General features: G+C 35.8%; 2 protein-coding genes across 2 annotated transcripts; both read left to right on the top strand.

The window, feature by feature from the left end:
• The first annotated feature begins 1,055 nt into the window (after positions 1–1,055).
• Positions 1,056–2,745, top strand: LOC107830948 (uncharacterized). Its single transcript, XM_016658643.2, has 2 exons — positions 1,056–1,085; positions 1,711–2,745. Exons 1-2 carry the CDS (start codon positions 1,056–1,058, stop codon positions 2,743–2,745), a joined length of 1,065 nt encoding a protein of 354 aa, XP_016514129.2.
• Positions 2,746–4,180: 1,435 nt separating this feature from the next.
• LOC142180053 (uncharacterized) lies at positions 4,181–6,041 on the top strand. Its single transcript, XM_075250972.1, has 2 exons — positions 4,181–4,802; positions 5,149–6,041. Exons 1-2 carry the CDS (start codon positions 4,181–4,183, stop codon positions 6,039–6,041), a joined length of 1,515 nt encoding a protein of 504 aa, XP_075107073.1.
• The last annotated feature ends 10,716 nt before the right edge of the window (positions 6,042–16,757 follow it).

The following is a 16,757-nucleotide window of genomic DNA, read 5'->3' on the forward strand; positions in this document are numbered from 1 at the left end:
TAAATAGAAGTGATGACGTGATATCTCTCTAAATATAAGAAACTGCTTCATCTTGTTTCTCGTGCCATTTAGGGTGTGTTTGGTACAAAGGAAAATGTTTTCCTGAAAAATGTGTGATTTTATCACTTATTTTTCCTTGTTTGGTTGGTGAGTGAAAAAAAATTTGCGGAAAATATTTTCTAGTGTTTAGTAAGAGAGTACAAAATATTTTTAAGAAAATAATTTTTTATGCTACTCTCCTCAACTCACCTTCCCCAAAATCCTCATGTTTTCTATACCCCCCCCCCCCCCCAAAGCTACTCTTCCACTTTATTTTCTTCAAGAATTTAATTATTCTTTTCAAAATTCACACAAACCCAAATGAACTAATGTGTTATTTTACTTTTTTATACAAGTACAACGTTAAAATTTGAGCTTGATAACTACAAACAAAATACTTTATTTTGTTGAACAAGAAAGTATTTTTACTACAACATGAAAGGAAATTACTCATTTTGTAGAATGAAAGAAAATATTTTTTCTACATCATGAAAAGAAAGTACTCCGTTTGTTAAAATGAGAAAATCTTTTTTCTACATCATGAAAAGCAAGTACTTGTTTTATTGAAATGAAAGAAAATACTTTTACTACATCATGAAAAGAATATACTCATTTTGTTGAAATAAAAAATAATAATCTATCTACAACATGAAAAGAAAATACTCTTAATAATAATTCTATTTAGGTTGGGTGGTGGGCGAGGTTGGGGTGAGTGGGGTGTGGTCGGGAGGAGTGGGTTGGGGATGGGGTGGGTTGATGGGCATGGGGAATAGGGTGGAAAAGGTTGAAAAGAGTTTTGGAAAATATTTTTCCTCTTTTTGATAGGGAAAACAATTTTCTCCAAATGGAGGAAAAATAAGTTGATGAAGAAAATATTTTTCAAAACATTTAAGCCAACCAAACATGGAAAAATTGGAAAACATTCCTTCGTACCAAACACACCCTTAACTCTCTAAATTTCTCCTATAAATTTAAAAGAGATGATAAAATACCACCCCAAGAAATTGGTTTTAGCAATGGAATTTGCGACTGATGGTTTTAGCTTGGTAATACTAGCGAAACATTAGCCGATTAGCGATGAAATTAGGCATTTAGCGACAAATCCTATTTAGCCCAGGATTTACGTAGTTTACAACAACAATAACTCAGTAAAATCCTACAGACAGGGGCGGACCCACGTGTAAGGTTCTGGGTGCTGCAGCACCCACTGACTCCGACGGGGACTCGGTATATTAATAGAGAAATTGTATGAAAACTGATATATTATATTAGCAAGCACCCAATAAAAAAACAAGTTCAATGGGTGGTTTGGTTTGGAGGCTGAGGTTGGGTGACTGGACACGTAACATTGCAAGATCGAATCTTGCTGGCAACAAAAAAAAATTTCCAAAACAATAACACTTTTCCTTATTTAATAAATCGCTAACTTTCTTGTTTTCTAATCCTTTTCCATGCCAATTTATTACTTACCTTCTTTTACTTTTTTCCCCATTTTTTCTATTTCCTCTTATTTATTAATTAGAAGAGGAAAAGGAGAAAAAGAATCCTCCACTAGTTAGTAATACATCAGATATGTCATTGAAAAAAGCAATCTGCTCTTTTCCTTCTGATCACTCATTAAGTCCAACGCAAATACGTGGATAAGGTTATGATGGGACTAGTAACATGTAGGGAGAGCTAAATGGTGTTAAGACTTTGATTTTGAATGAGTCTCCATCAGCATATTGCATTTACTGTTTCGCTCACCAATTACAATTAACATTAGTGGCTCTTGCACAAAAGCATTCAGATGTAGATGACTTTTTTTGTATAGTTACTAATGTCTTAAATATTGTTGGAGCATCTTTTAAGCGCAGGGATTTGCTTCGAGAACATCAAGCTGAAAAATTAGAGGAGTTGCTCAAATCAGGTGAAGTGCATACTGGACGAGGATTAAATCAAGAACGTGGGCTTCAACGACCAGGTGATACTCGTTGGGATTCTCATTATAAAACGTTGGATAACCTTATTGTCCTATTTCCATCGATTATTCATGTACTTGAATTTACTGCACGTGAGTGTCCAAACTATGCCGACAGAATTGTTGCTGAAAGTCTTATGGGCAAGATTAAGGAATTTGATTTTGCTTTTAAGTTGCACTTGATGTTAAAAGTTTTAACAATGACAAATGAGTTGAACTTTGCATTACAAATGATGAATCAAGATATTGTCAATGTTATGGGACTCCTTGCTCTTACAAAGCAACGATTACAAACGATGAGGAATAGTGAATTTGGATTTTTAATGGAAGATGTCTCTTCTTTCTGTGATAAACATGGTATAATAATTCCAAAGATGGACACTCGCTACTTTCCTGGGAAGTCGAAGCGTAGAGCTCTTGAGGTTACATATTCTCATTATTTGCGTGTCGACATTTTTTATGCTGTTATAGATTTGTATTTTCAAGAGCTTAACTGTCGCTTTGATGTTGTGAGTACTGACTTACTCCTCGGTATGGCTAGCTTAAATCCAGTTAATTCATTTGGTAATTTTGATACGAACGGGATAATGAGGTTGGATGAATATTATCCGAATGAGTTTGATAGCATCAAGCTTCGAGATCTCAGTTGTCAGCTTGATAGTTTTATAGTCTATGCCCGTGGTGTTGACAAGAGGTTCTTTGGCATGAAGGGAATTAGTGATCTTGCTAAAGTGTTGGTTAAGTAAGATCTGCATCAAACTTGGCCACTTGTTTATTTGCTTATCAAGTTGACTCCCATTCTTCCTGTTGCTACAGCTTCTGTGTAACGAGCTTTCTCATCCATGAACTACATCAAAAGTGAACTTCGTAACAACATCAGTGATGAATTTTTAAATAGTTGTTTAGTATGCTATGTAGAGCGTAAGATATTTTCAAGTGTCAGCAATGATGCTATTATTCATCGTTTTCAACATATGAAAAGTCGCCGAGCACAGCTATGAGATATGACTAGAAGTCCTTTTTTTTTAAATGATAACATTATTATCGTGACTCGTGGCTAGAAGTCATTTTTGGTAATGACAATAGTAATTGTATTTTTCTCACTAGTTATTTCCATCGCCCCGTTTGAATAATTTGCGCTTATATTATGTGATTGATAACACCTTTATATTAAAAGAAAGTGAGTACCCACGATCTTAAAATCCTGAATCCGCCAATGTTAAAAGTTAAAACATTGGTAGGCTTTCAAAAAATACCAAACGAAAATACTAAAACAGAATCCTTCTCGGCTTCTCCAGTTCTCCTTGTAGGTTTCGCAGGCTACACAGTGAATAACAAGTTTTCCTGACCTCCCCATCTCAAAATTAAAATACAAGAAACAAGGTAATAAGATTTGGTATTTTGATTTAAGCTAGTTAGCTAGAGATTTTGGGTATAAATTGCAATATTTTATCGAAGATATTGGGTTTTACAAATTAAAATTCGTATTACCTATGCTTTGTAAAATAGATTCAGTATTTTTTTATGCGTACTTGTCAAAAAGTGAAAAATTAATTTATCTTTATTTCTGACTTAATTTTAAAACTGATTTTTTTTGGGATAAATGTTGGTTATTAGTATCAGTTTGTGTGATTGATGAATTTATCCTCATTGGCTCATTGCTTCGAAAATTTGTAAGTTTTCATCTTATCTTCCGAAAGAATAAATATTTCTGATATTTTTAGTTATAAAGAAGTGTGATCAATTTTTCGGTGCAATGTGGTTAAATATGTTGTTATTGCTTTATTATTTGTATTGTTATAGAGGGGCATGCGTTCCCCAATAAGATTTAGTTGAATTATTTGAATTGAATTTTAGGTAAAATTGAATCTTATTCTGTAGAAATATTTCATCAATCTTTGTGAATCGAGATGGATAGTTTTGTCAGAAGAACGAATGTTGGGCAACCAAGTTCTAGTTCTACTAATCCATCTATTGCTTCATCCATAGCTCCGGAAATTCAGAGGGACAAATTTCTTTCTGATCTTGATTTAGAATCTCTCAACGCTGATCCGGGAGATAGAAAGCCTATTACAGAATACAGCCCTAATATACGTGATGAAGTTAGAATATATTATATTCAAAAAAAAGATTTGCCAGCCTGTGAATCATGATTTTCCTAAAACAAAATTTAGGAAGATAATGCGTCAGTTTTGTCCTGGTTGGTTTAAGGGTCAACATTCTAAGTGGTTGGAATACAGTATATCAAACGATACTGCATATTGTTTCTATTGCTATTTGTTCAAAAATGAACATGAAAGTCATGGAAATACGGGAGATGCTTTTACAAAAAATGGCTTTAAAGCTTGGAACAAGGCTATTGAAAGATTTAAAGCTCATGTTGGAGAAGTAAATAGCATCCACAAGTATTTCAACAGGATGCTTGATTTAATGAATCAATCACAATCAATTCGCACTTCTTTTGACAAACAATCTGAGAAAGAAAAAAGTGAGTCTCGACGTCGCTTGAGTTCTTCAATCGATGTGACAAGATTTATTTTGAGACTAGGTTTGCCATTCCGTGGGCATGATGAGAGTCAATATTTTACAAATAGAGGTGTCTTTCTTGAGATTTTGCAATGGTATGGAGATATTGATCGGGATATTGGAAGCATTATATTAGAAAATGCTCCAAGAAATGAAATGATGTGTTCTCCAAGTATTCAAAAAGATATTGTCGATGTTTGTGCTAAAGAAATAATCAAAGCTATCATTGAAGACCTGGATGGGGATTTTTTTGGGATACTAGTTGATGAATCAAAAGGCATATCACACAAAGATCAAATGTTACTGTTTTGAGATATGTTAACAAAGAAGGCGAAGTCATAGAGATATTTGTTGGTATTGTTCATGTTAGTAATACATCGACTATGTCATTGAAAAAGGCAATCTGCTCTTTTCTTTCTGATCACTCATTAAGTGCAACGCAAATACGTGGATAAGGTTATGATGGGGCTAGTAACATGTAGGGAGAGCTAAATGGTGTTCAGACTTTGATTTTGAATGAGTCTCCATCAGCATATTGCATTCACTGTTTCGCTCACCAATTGCAATTAACACCTGTGGCTCTTGCAAAGAAGCATTCAGATGTAGATGACTTTTTTGTATAGTTACTAATGTCTTAAATATTGTTGGAGCATCTTTTAAGCGCAGGGATTTGCTTCGAGAACATCAAGCTGAAAAATTAGAGGAGTTGCTCAAATCAGGTGAAGTTCATACTGGACGAGGATTAAATCAAGAACGTGGGCTTCAGCGACTAGGTGATACTCGTTGGGGTTCTCATTATAAAACGTTGGATAACCTTATTGTCCTATTTCCATCGATTATTCATGTGCTTGAATTTACTGCACGTGAGTGTCCAAACTATGCCGACAGAATTGTTGTTGAAAGTCTTATGGGTAAGATTAAGGAATTTGATTTTGCTTTTATGTTGCACTTGATGTTAAAAGTTTTAACAATGACAAATGAGTTGAACTTTGCATTACAAAGGATGGATCAAGATATTGTCAATGTTATGGGACTCCTTGCTCTTACAAAGCAACAATTACAAACTATGAGGAATAGTGAATTTGGATTTTTAATGGAAGATGTCTCTTCTTTCTGTGATAAACATGATATAATAATTCCAAAGATAGATGCTAGCTACTTTCCTGGGAAGTCGAAGCGTAGAGCTCTTGAGGTTACATATTCTCATTATTTGTGTGTCGACATTTTTTATGCTGTTATAGATTTGTATTTTCAAGAGCTTAACTGTCGCTTTGATGTTGTGAGTACTGACTTACTCCTCAGTATGGCTAGCTTAAATCCAATTAATTCATTTGGTAATTTTGATACGAACGGGATAATGAGGTTGGCTGAATATTATCCGAATGAGTTTGATAGTATCAAGCTTCGAGATCTCAGTTGTCAGCTTGATAGTTTTATAGTTTATGCATGTGGTGTTGACAAGAGGTTCTTTGGCATGAAGGAAATTAGTGATCTTGCTAAAGTGTTGGTTAAGTAAGATCTGCATCAAACTTGGCCACTTGTTTATTTGCTTATCAAGTTGACTCCCATTCTTCCTTTTGCTACAGCTTCTGTGGAACGAGCTTTCTCATCCATGAACTACATCAAAAGTGAACTTCGTAACAACATCGGTGATGAATTTTTAAATAGTTGTTTAGTATGCTATGTAGAGCATAAGATATTTTCAAGTGTCAACAATGATGCTATTATTCATCGTTTTCAACATATGAAAAGTCATCGAGCACAATTATGAGATATGACTAGAAGTCCTTTTTTTTTTTGTAATGATAACATTATTATAGTGACTCGTGGCTAGAAGTCATTTTTGGTAATGACAATAGTAATTGTATTTTTCTCATTAGTTTTTTTCATCGCCCCGTTCGAATAATTTGCGCTTATATTATGTGATTGTTAGCACCTTTATATTAAAAGAAAGTGAGCACCCACGATCTTAAAATTCTGCATCCGCCACTGCCTACAGGTAGGGTCTAGGGAGGGTAGTGTGTATGCAGACCTTACCCAGGGGCGTAGGCACCTTGCTTGAAGTAGTGTCACGTGACACCGCTTCGTCGAATTGTTTTCGTCATCCGTATGTATAAATAATAAATAATATAAAATATTTGGTATAAATATAAAAAATGGCACCGCTTGCCGTTACAATAATCTATTCATTTGTTCACTTTTTCAAATAGTGACATCGCTTACGAAACTTTATGCGTACATCATTGCCTTACCCCTACCCCGAGGAGTAAAGGGACTATTTCCGTTAGACCCTCCGCTCAAGAAGACGAAAAGAGACAATAGATAAGTAGCAGCAACAAAAAGTAGAAAGATAATAACAACATCGTAAGAGCCCGAAAATAGATGGAAAAGCAATAATAATAACCAGTAATAAAAGTCCAATACTATAAAAGAAATGAAAAATAGTGTGAATACTATATTAACCCAGTGAAATCCTACCAGTGCGGTCTAGGACGAAATATTTCTATATCTCATTTTTTGGTAGTGAAGGGAGAAAGAGATTGATAAAAAATGCACAAAAGAATAACGAAGCAGCAAAGCACTAGAAATATAGTACACCCGCTTTACCCGGATATAGTCGTCTTTTATGTTCCTTCTATGAAAGATTAAAATTTGAGTGGGGAAAATTAATAAAGTAGGGTTTTTGAGAGTTTTAAGTTCATATTCCTAAATATGTTTTAGCAAGTTCATATTCCTTTCTGCATATACTTATGGTTATTATAGGAATTCCATTCATTTGCACAAGTACTTATTTTCAAATGAAGTATTTACTTTTTCTCAAGTTTGGATTAGACTGAATTAATATGTCCTAATCTGTTTCAAATGAACAACTATAACATTTCTTAATATTATAAGTTTTTATGTATTAGACATATGCATTCTAAACTTTCATTTGGTTGTAATCTTCTGTTATTAGAAAAGAAATACTTCATAAATTTACTCAAATTTCCATAGAATGCAAAGCGCAAATAACGGGGCATTTGCATATATACCCTTTTTGGGGCCACTATTAAATTTATATTCGCATTGAATAAAACTTTATAAAGTGTACTCGTTCGGATTTGAAATAGTTCAATTTCTTTAGTGCAACTTCAAAAATCAAATCTGAAGTTCTCATATCTTTCAACTTTAACTTCAGAATATCAAATCTTAAGTAGTTCAATTTTTTCAATACAACTTCAGATTCAAGTTCTTCAATCTTTCAATTGAAACTTTAGAAATTTGAATCTTAAGTAGCAATAAAACTTCATATTCAAATCAGATTCAAAATATGTATCTTAAGTAGTTCAATTTTCAATACAATTTCAGACAACTTTAGATATTCAAAATCTAATGTTCTAAAACATAAACTTGTTCATCGAATTTCAACAATCCAACACACGATTCAATACCCAAATCTACTCTAAATGAGCTCAAATTTGAAACATAACTTTCAAATATGATCACAAGTAACAATCGGTGGTGCAAAACTGGCGCTACATGAAAATTTTACGCGGATAACTTTACTAGTGATATAATAAAATAATTTACAAGTAAAAATATTATTCAAATATTTTATGCAAATAATGAACCACCACGATGATTATAATAAGAAAAAAAAATAAGAATAAGTATGTGATGACCCGATAGGTCATCTAGAGTTTTAAACCTTAATTCTGTATTTCGAAATCCCCAATAGCTTCCTTAAGCCTTCCTCGATTTACGTACGCGGTCCGGGTATTTTTCCGAAAGGCTTTTATGTTAAAAATTGATAAAATATAAAATTTTACCTTTAAAATCTATTTGAGTTGACTTTGATCAATATTTTGAACAAATGGACCTGGATCCGTATTTTGATGGTCCTCGTAGGTCCGTATCGTGATTTGGGACCTGAGCGTATGCCTGGAATCGAATTCGGAGGTCCCTAGCACGAGTTATCACTTTTTGTCAAAATTTTGAAGTTTAAAGGCTTAATGACTTTAAAGAATTAACCAGTGTTTGACTTTGTTGATATCAGATTCATATTTTGGTTTCGGAATCCGGTATATGTCCATTACTATATTTATGACGTGTCTGTCAAATTTGGTGAGAAACAGGGTTAGTTTGACGTGATTCGTACGTCCGGTGGTTAAAATAGAAGTTCTAAAGTTTTCTTAAAACTTTCATTTGATTTGGTATCCGATTCATAGTTCTAGATGTTATTTTGGTGATTTGATTATGCGAGCAAGTTCGTATGATATTTTTGGACTTGTGTGCATATTTGGTTTGGAGCCCCGAGGACTCGGGTGAGTTTCAGATAGGCTACAGAGTGAATTTGGACTTAGAATCATAGCTGGTGTATGAGTGTTTTCTGGTGTTGTCTGCAGATCTCGCATTTGCGAAGAAGTCTTCGCATTTACGAGCATGGGCTGGGGGATGGACTTTCGCATTTGCGAGATAAGGGGTCACATTTGCGATCCCTTCAGTTTCGCATTTAGGGACATATTGTTCGCATTTGCGAAGGCAGCAGGAATGCGAAGACTTCGCAATTGCGATGTTTTACTCACATTTGCAGGGTTCGCTATTGCGAACCCCAGGTCGCAATTGTGACATCTACGCCTGATCAAAATTTGAATTGGATGGGATTTTCTCTCATTCTTAAAATTTTCAAACTTAGAAACACTAGAGGCAATTTTCCTAAGAGTTTTTCTTCCCCAATTCATTGGTAAGTGATCCTAACCTACTTTCTTTAAATTTTTCGTTACACTTCATGAGATTTCAACCTAAAATCTAGGATTGTTATGGTGGAATTTGGGAATTTGGGAAGAATTAGGGATTTTTACAAAATTGGAACTTAGACCTCAAATTGAGGTCGGATTTTGAAATAAATTACATAACCGGGCTTGGGGGTTGTCATGACCCAAAAATCCTAACATGTCGTGATGGCGCCTATCTCAATACTAGGCAAGCCGACAATATCAATAGCCCCCGATTTCCCTTAATACAAAATATTTAATACAATACCAAAAACCTCACAAATACCGATACAAACACTCCCAAAACCTGGTGTCACTGAGTACATGAGCATCTATACATTACAAGTCTGAAAAATATGGTCTATAATAATCTGAGACCAAATACAATAAACAAAAGGATATGGAAGGAAAGACAAGGTTTGCGAAAAATGGCAGCTGCCTTTGAATCTCCGAAAAATTAACTGTGTGAAAGAATCAACACCCATTGTATCCGGGATCACCTGAATTTGCACACGAAGTGCAGGGTGTAGTATGAGTAAAACTAACTCAGTAAGTAACAATAAGAAATAAAGAACTAAAAGTAGTGATGAGTTTCACGGCTAAGTCGAAATACAGTAATTTCCAACATAAAAGGGTAGGCATACTCTCAAGTTCAACATTTACAATTCCACAATAATTTCATATCAACTTCGATTCAAACAGAAGATAATGTCTTTTAGAAATATTCCAAAACAGTGATATGTGACAACTGAAATGCAGAAATAATGAAATCAATGCATCCTCTCAGAGTAACAATCACTCAGTCCTCCCATTCACTCATTTCTCACAGTCACTCATTCCTCACAATCACCCAGCACTCGTCACTCGCACTCATTAGGTACATGCGCTCACTGGGGGTGTGTACAGACTCCGGAGGGGCTCCTTCATCCCAAACGCTATAACAAGCCAATCATGGCATAAATCAATGAAACATGCTACAACGTTCAACCCGATCCCATAAATATCCTCACAATTAGGCCCTCGACCTCACTCAGTCATCAATCTCTCCAGTCTCTCGGGCTCTCAGAAATCATGATAAGCAGCCCAACAATAATGATATGAAGCATCAATAATGAATAAGAGAGACTGAGGTAAAAATAAGCAAATAGAACCATGATTGAGTGCAAAACAATAATTTAGTAGATAATTCCACAAGTACACGACCTCTGTGGGTCCCAACAATGTAATCATATGATCTATATACCAATTTCTCTAATACGTGGAAAAACGTACGGATATCAACAGATTATTTAACTACACAGTTCCATGAAATTGACCAAGTCATAATTTCTACAGTGCATGCCCACACACCCGTCACCTAGCATGTGCGTCACCTCAAAACCAATCACATATCATAAAATCTGAGATTTCATACCCTTAGGACCAAATTAAAAACTGTTACTTACCTCAAACTGTATAATTCTTTATTCCGCTATTCCCTTGCCACGAGAATTGATCTCTGAGCGCCTCGAATCTAGTCACAAATAATTCAATTCAATCAATACAAATTATGGGAATTAATTGCATATGAAAATACTAATTTTCCAACAAAATTCGAAATTAACTCAAGCATCGCCCGTGGAGGCCACGTATCGGAACCATACAAAAGTTACGGAATATGAACGCACATCCAACCACGAGTCCAACCATACAAATTTTACCAAATTCCGACATCAACTCGACCCTCAAATCTTTAATCAAAGTCTTTGAAGATTTCTACCATTTTCAACCCAATCCTTACCCATTTAAACTCAACAACCTTGCTACAAACCTTATTGATACAAACATATATAAATAACACTCTTAACCCCCCCCCATCATTTACTCCAAACTCAAAATTGAAGAATTGGGGAAAGAAATTCTTATCTATTTGAAGCCCTAGCAAGATCCTTGTGAAATGTTCAAGCCTTGAATAAGAATTGATGAACAATTGACTAAGTTTTCACTTTCTCCCTCTAAGATGCTCTCAATACTCTCTAAAATATCATATGAAACTCTTCAAAATGACCCTCAATAGTATTTTATAAGAATGGGGTCGGGTTTATAAAACCAGAAAAATAAAGCTCTGAAACACACTCTGCGGTCACATATGCGATCACAGAATTGATATGCGGTCCGCATATCAGCCGCAAAAATTGGTGCCCAAAACTGGGGGTCGCTGCGGTAGTTATGCGGCCTGCAGACCTATTCAACGGTCGCATAATGCACCGCAGACCTATTCTACGGTCGCATAATGCACCGCAGAACTGATCTGCGATCGCATAATGCACCGCAGATCTACCTCCAAGCTGCCCCACCTCTGATTCACTATACGACCATTATGCGGGTCCGCAAAGTGATTCTGCGACCGCATAGTGGGTTGCAAAAATGAATTTTTCTGGCAAAAATTTTCCTTTATTCTCCAGTGCATTGTTCAACCTTTGTACTAATTAATCTACCTCGGCACCACAAAACCTTAATTTCTTTAGAAAAAATTATCTGGGGTCGTTACACATAAGTCAACATCCGGTCAACCTTTTCGAATTAAGTTCTAAAGCTTGGAACTAAATATTCCAAATCATTCCAAAACCTCATCGGACCCGAACCAATTACCCCGATAAGTCGAATAACAACCGTAAGGTATAATTTGAGCAGTAAATGGGAAAACGGGGTTGTAATACTCAAAACAACCGGTCGGATCATTACAAAGGTGAATGGGTAATCGGGTTTTGGTCCGAATTTCTGGTTTGGACTAAGCGGACCCGGAAGTTGACTTTTGTTGATATTTTTCAATTATGACTAAATTGAATCTTTTTCATTCGTGGGTAATTCCTAAGACTTATTTTGAATCGTTTGGTTATTAATTTGCTAGATTTGGTTGGTTTGGAGGCTTGTTTGAAAGGCAAAGTCGTGATTGAGCTTTGAGTTGATCTTTGGGAGCGAAGTAAGTGTCGTGGTTAACCTTGACTTGAAGGATTAAGACTTGTTTGTTATGTGCTACTTGTTCAAATGTTGGGGTAAAACGTATATGTGAGGTGACGAGTACTTATGCGTTGTTGTTGGGTTAAAGCATGCGGATGAGACTTGTTCCTTGTAATTTATTTCTTTCTTTGATCTTAATATCCATGCTTAGACTAGTTAATTACTAAATTGATTGTTATTTCAGCTCTTATGGACTATCTATGATAATTGAGCATTGTTTCTGAAGTAGAGGTTGGTATAGAGGAACCATTGTTGACATAAGACTTGATCTTGCTTGTTCTATCTCCTTGTTGTTATATGTTCATTGTTACATGGTAAGGGAGAGTGTTAATGCACGAAGGATGATGTTGTGCCGTATTTGAGTGTTAATGCACGAAGGGTGATATCGTGCCATATTTGAGAGTTAATGCACGAAGGGTGATGTCGTGCCGTATCTATTGTTCATGATGAAATTTAGAGTAAAAGCAAGAAGGGTGATGCCGTACCGTATTTACCATTTTATGGTGAGATTAAGAGTAAAAGCACGAAGGGTGATGTCGTGCTATTATTACTGTTTCATGGTGAGGCTGAGAGTATAAATACGAAGGGTGATGCCGTGTAGTTTTATTTATTATGTTTGTTCATTTTGTTGGTTGAAGGTTTATTGACTATTTCTTATTATCATTCCCTGTTGTAGTTATCGTATCTTGTACCCCTTTCGCATGTCCCCTCCCAATAGTACTTGTTAATTCTTTATTTGTTATTATATTGTACATATATTTCCGTCTGTACAAATTTATTTATGTAGGTGTCCTATCATAGCCTTGTCACTACCTCGTTGAGGTTAGGCTCGGCACTTACGGAGTACATTAGGTCGGTTGTACTCATACTACACTCTGCACTTCTTGTGTAGATTTTGGTACTGGTCGCAGCTGTCCGTGAGGCGTATCAGCTCAGATTGGCATTCGTAGACTCAAGGTAGATCTGCTGGCGTCCGCAGACCTTGAAGTCCCCTTCCATTTTTCCTATTTACTGTTCTTTTCATTCGAGACAATTGTATTTATTTCAAACTCTATTTTGTAGAGATACTAGAAGCTCGTGAACTTGTGACTCCAGATCCTGATTGTACTTAGATATTATTGGTTTTATGTCATTTGTATTCCGATTTAGTTTCTTTTCGGCTTAATTGGATTTACTTAATTGAATTGATTAAAATTTGGCTTAAATATCCTCTAACGCCGGCTTGCCTAGCAAGTGAAATGTTAGGCGCCATCACGGCCCCGAAGATGGAAATGCCGGGTCATGACAAAGTATATGCAGGTACACGTCTGACAAGTGATATTTGAACACACCAAATTATTTCATGCACCAGCATATATACTTGTGGATGAGACTCACGATTGAAGTTTAATTAATTAAAATTGGAGTTGAATCTAGAGATTGGATTAATATTTAACTAGTTTCTCTACATATGCGTTGCACGTGTATATTGAGTCATATAATACACCTCTGTGTAAAATTATATTAATATTAAAGTAAAATTTTGAATAAATAATTATACATAAAAAAATAAAGTACAAGTGAATAATCAATAATGATCATTATAATCGTCTAATACCATGAAGATAAACAATCAAAGTGTAATAATACATGCGAACTAAGATAAGCATCACAATTAGACAACAGTATTATATATTGTTCCCACTTACACATTCATAACAGATAGCTCTACATATCTAATTATTGTTAATGATGTAAGAAATATGACCCAAAATGAAGTTCCAAATAGAACTTATAAGACTGTGGTAATAAATAACTATGTACATAAGCTACCTCTACACCTCATATAAGTTGGATTGTATCATCGTTAGCTTCTAAATGACATAAAATGATGGTCCTTTTCAAGGCAAAGTATATGTATGGTAAACTATAAAATTAAGGGGCTCAAGAATATAAACTCTAGGAAAAGTATTCCCTCAAGACATCAACAATAGTAACATATTCATGAGTAAGACAAATGAATTATGTAATGACCTAACCGGTCATTTTGACTTTTAGAACCCCGTTCCCCTAAATAAAACTTTCCGTATGTGCTTTCATTAATTTATGACTTGCGAGGATGGTTGGTTCGGGATTTGAAAATGTTTGGGTTAAAATCGGAACACTTGGTTCCTTAAGTTGGCCTTAAAAGGCCAAGTTTGACTTGGGTCAATATTTTGAAAAATGACCTCGAAATCGGAATTTGACGGTTCCAATAGGTTCGTATGATGATTTTGGACTTGGACGCATGTTCGAATTGGGTTTTGGATAACCCGGGAGCATTTTGACGCTTAATAGTGAAAATCAACTATTTGAAGGTTTAAAGTTCTCTTTAAATTTGGGTTGGATCAGGTTTTGGAGTAATTGAAGTCCGTTTGAAATTTCAAATTTGGGAATAGTTTTGTATGGTGATTTAAGACTTGCACACAAAATTTTATGTCATTCCGAGTAGTTTAAATATATTTTGGCTCATTGGAAGTAAATTAAAGAACTTAAAAATTTTAAGTTGAATCAATTTTGTTTGAGGTGTGATTCTTAGTTTTGATGTTATTTTACACGTTCCGAGGTTTCGAGCGTGTAACGACCCGGTCGGTCGTTTTGAGTATTATAATTCGGTTTCCCCATTTGCTACTCAAATTGTGGATTACAGTTGTTATTTGGCTTGCCGGGGTAATTGATTTGGGTCCGGTGAGGTTTTGCAATGATTTGGAGCACTTAGTTCCAAGGTTTAGAATTTAAGTTGAAAAGGTTGACCGGATGTTGACTTATGTGTAACGACCCTAGAGAAATTTTGCTAAGGAAATTAAGGTTTGGTGGTGCCGAGGTAGATCAATTAGTACAAAGATTATAGAAATTTCTCGCGGCTCGAACTTTTTGGGTTGAACAATACACCGATGTGTAAAGGAAAATTTTGTCGGAAAAGGGTCATTTCTGCGACCACTATGCGGTCACAGAATCACTCTACGGACCGCATAATGGTCGCAAAGTGAATCAGGAGAGGGGCAAGCTTTGAAGAAAATCTGCGGTGCACTATGCGGCCGCAGACCTGTTTTGCGGTGCATTATGCGACCGCAGAATAAGTATGCGGATCGCATAATGACCGCAGACCGGGTTAGTAATGCCCAGCTTTAGAGGCCAAATTATGCAGCCGGTATGCGGACCGCATACCTGTTATGCGATCGCTTATGCGACTGCATAACTGCGTCAGAGCTTCCGTTCTTTCTAATTTTTGACCCGACCCAACTTCGATTTATAGCCCTTGAAGATCATTTTTGAGCCAAAATCTGACATTTTAAAGATAAGTGAGAGTATTTTAGAGAGAGAAAGCTAAGACTTAGTCATTTATCCATCAATTCCGGTTCAAGGTTTGAAGATTTCACAAGGATCTTGCTAGGGCTTCAAAGAGGTAAGAATTTCTTTCCCTAATTCTTCAATTTTGAGTTTGGAGTAAAGATGGGTGCATAATAGTATGATTCTTGGGTGTAAGAGTATTATGTATACATACCAATAAGGTTGTGGAAAGAATGTTAAGTTCAAATGGGTAAAGATTAGGTTGAAAATGGTAGAAATCTTCATAGACTTTAATTAAAGATTGAGGGTCAAATTGATGTTGGAATTTGGTGAAATTTGTACGGTTGGACTCGTGGTTGGAGGGGCGTTCATACTTTGTAACTTTTGTTGGGTTTCGAGGCATGGGCCCCACAGGTGATTTTTGAGTTAATTTCGAATTTTATTGGAAAATTAGTATTTCCTTATGGAATTAATTACAATAATTGGTATTGAATGATGTGGCTAGATACGAGGCTTTTGGAGTTAAATTCTCTTGGCAAGGGCATAGCGGAATAAAGAATTACACCATTTGAGGCAAGTAACGATTGTAAATCTAGTCCTGAAGGGATGAAACCTCAGATTTCATATCATTCTACTATTTTGAGGTGAAACACATGCTAGGTGACGGGCGTGTGGGCGTGCACTGTTGGGGATTGTGACTTGGTCCGTCCCGTAGCAATTGTAAAGTTGCATATTTTGTTGAAACTATATGATACTTATATGTTTTAGAAAGAGTTTCTGTAAATTGGGCTGAATGCCATGTTTTGAGCCTTGTGTCAGTGCTGTGTGGACCCTTAGGGGCCTTTTCTTACTATTCTCTCACTGTTTTCGATTGAAAATCTATACGCAGTCATGGTTATACCTGTTTACTGCATAACTCAACTTTTATTACTCGGGTTTGATGCATATAAATGTTGTTTTGGGTTGAATACCCTGTTTTCACTGAAATGCCCGAGTGGCTTGAGAGGTTTATGACTGAGTGAGGCCGATGGCCTGATTTGTGAGGATATATATGGGATCGGGCTGCACGCCGCAGCATGTTTGATATAGGCCGAGGTCCTGAGTGATTTATGCCATGATTTGGCTTGATATAGCGCTTGGGCTGAAGGAGCCCCTCCGGAGTCTGTACA

This window comes from Nicotiana tabacum, chromosome 4, assembly GCF_000715075.1.
Source record: "Nicotiana tabacum cultivar K326 chromosome 4, ASM71507v2, whole genome shotgun sequence".
NCBI classification, from domain to species: Eukaryota; Viridiplantae; Streptophyta; class Magnoliopsida; order Solanales; family Solanaceae; genus Nicotiana; species Nicotiana tabacum.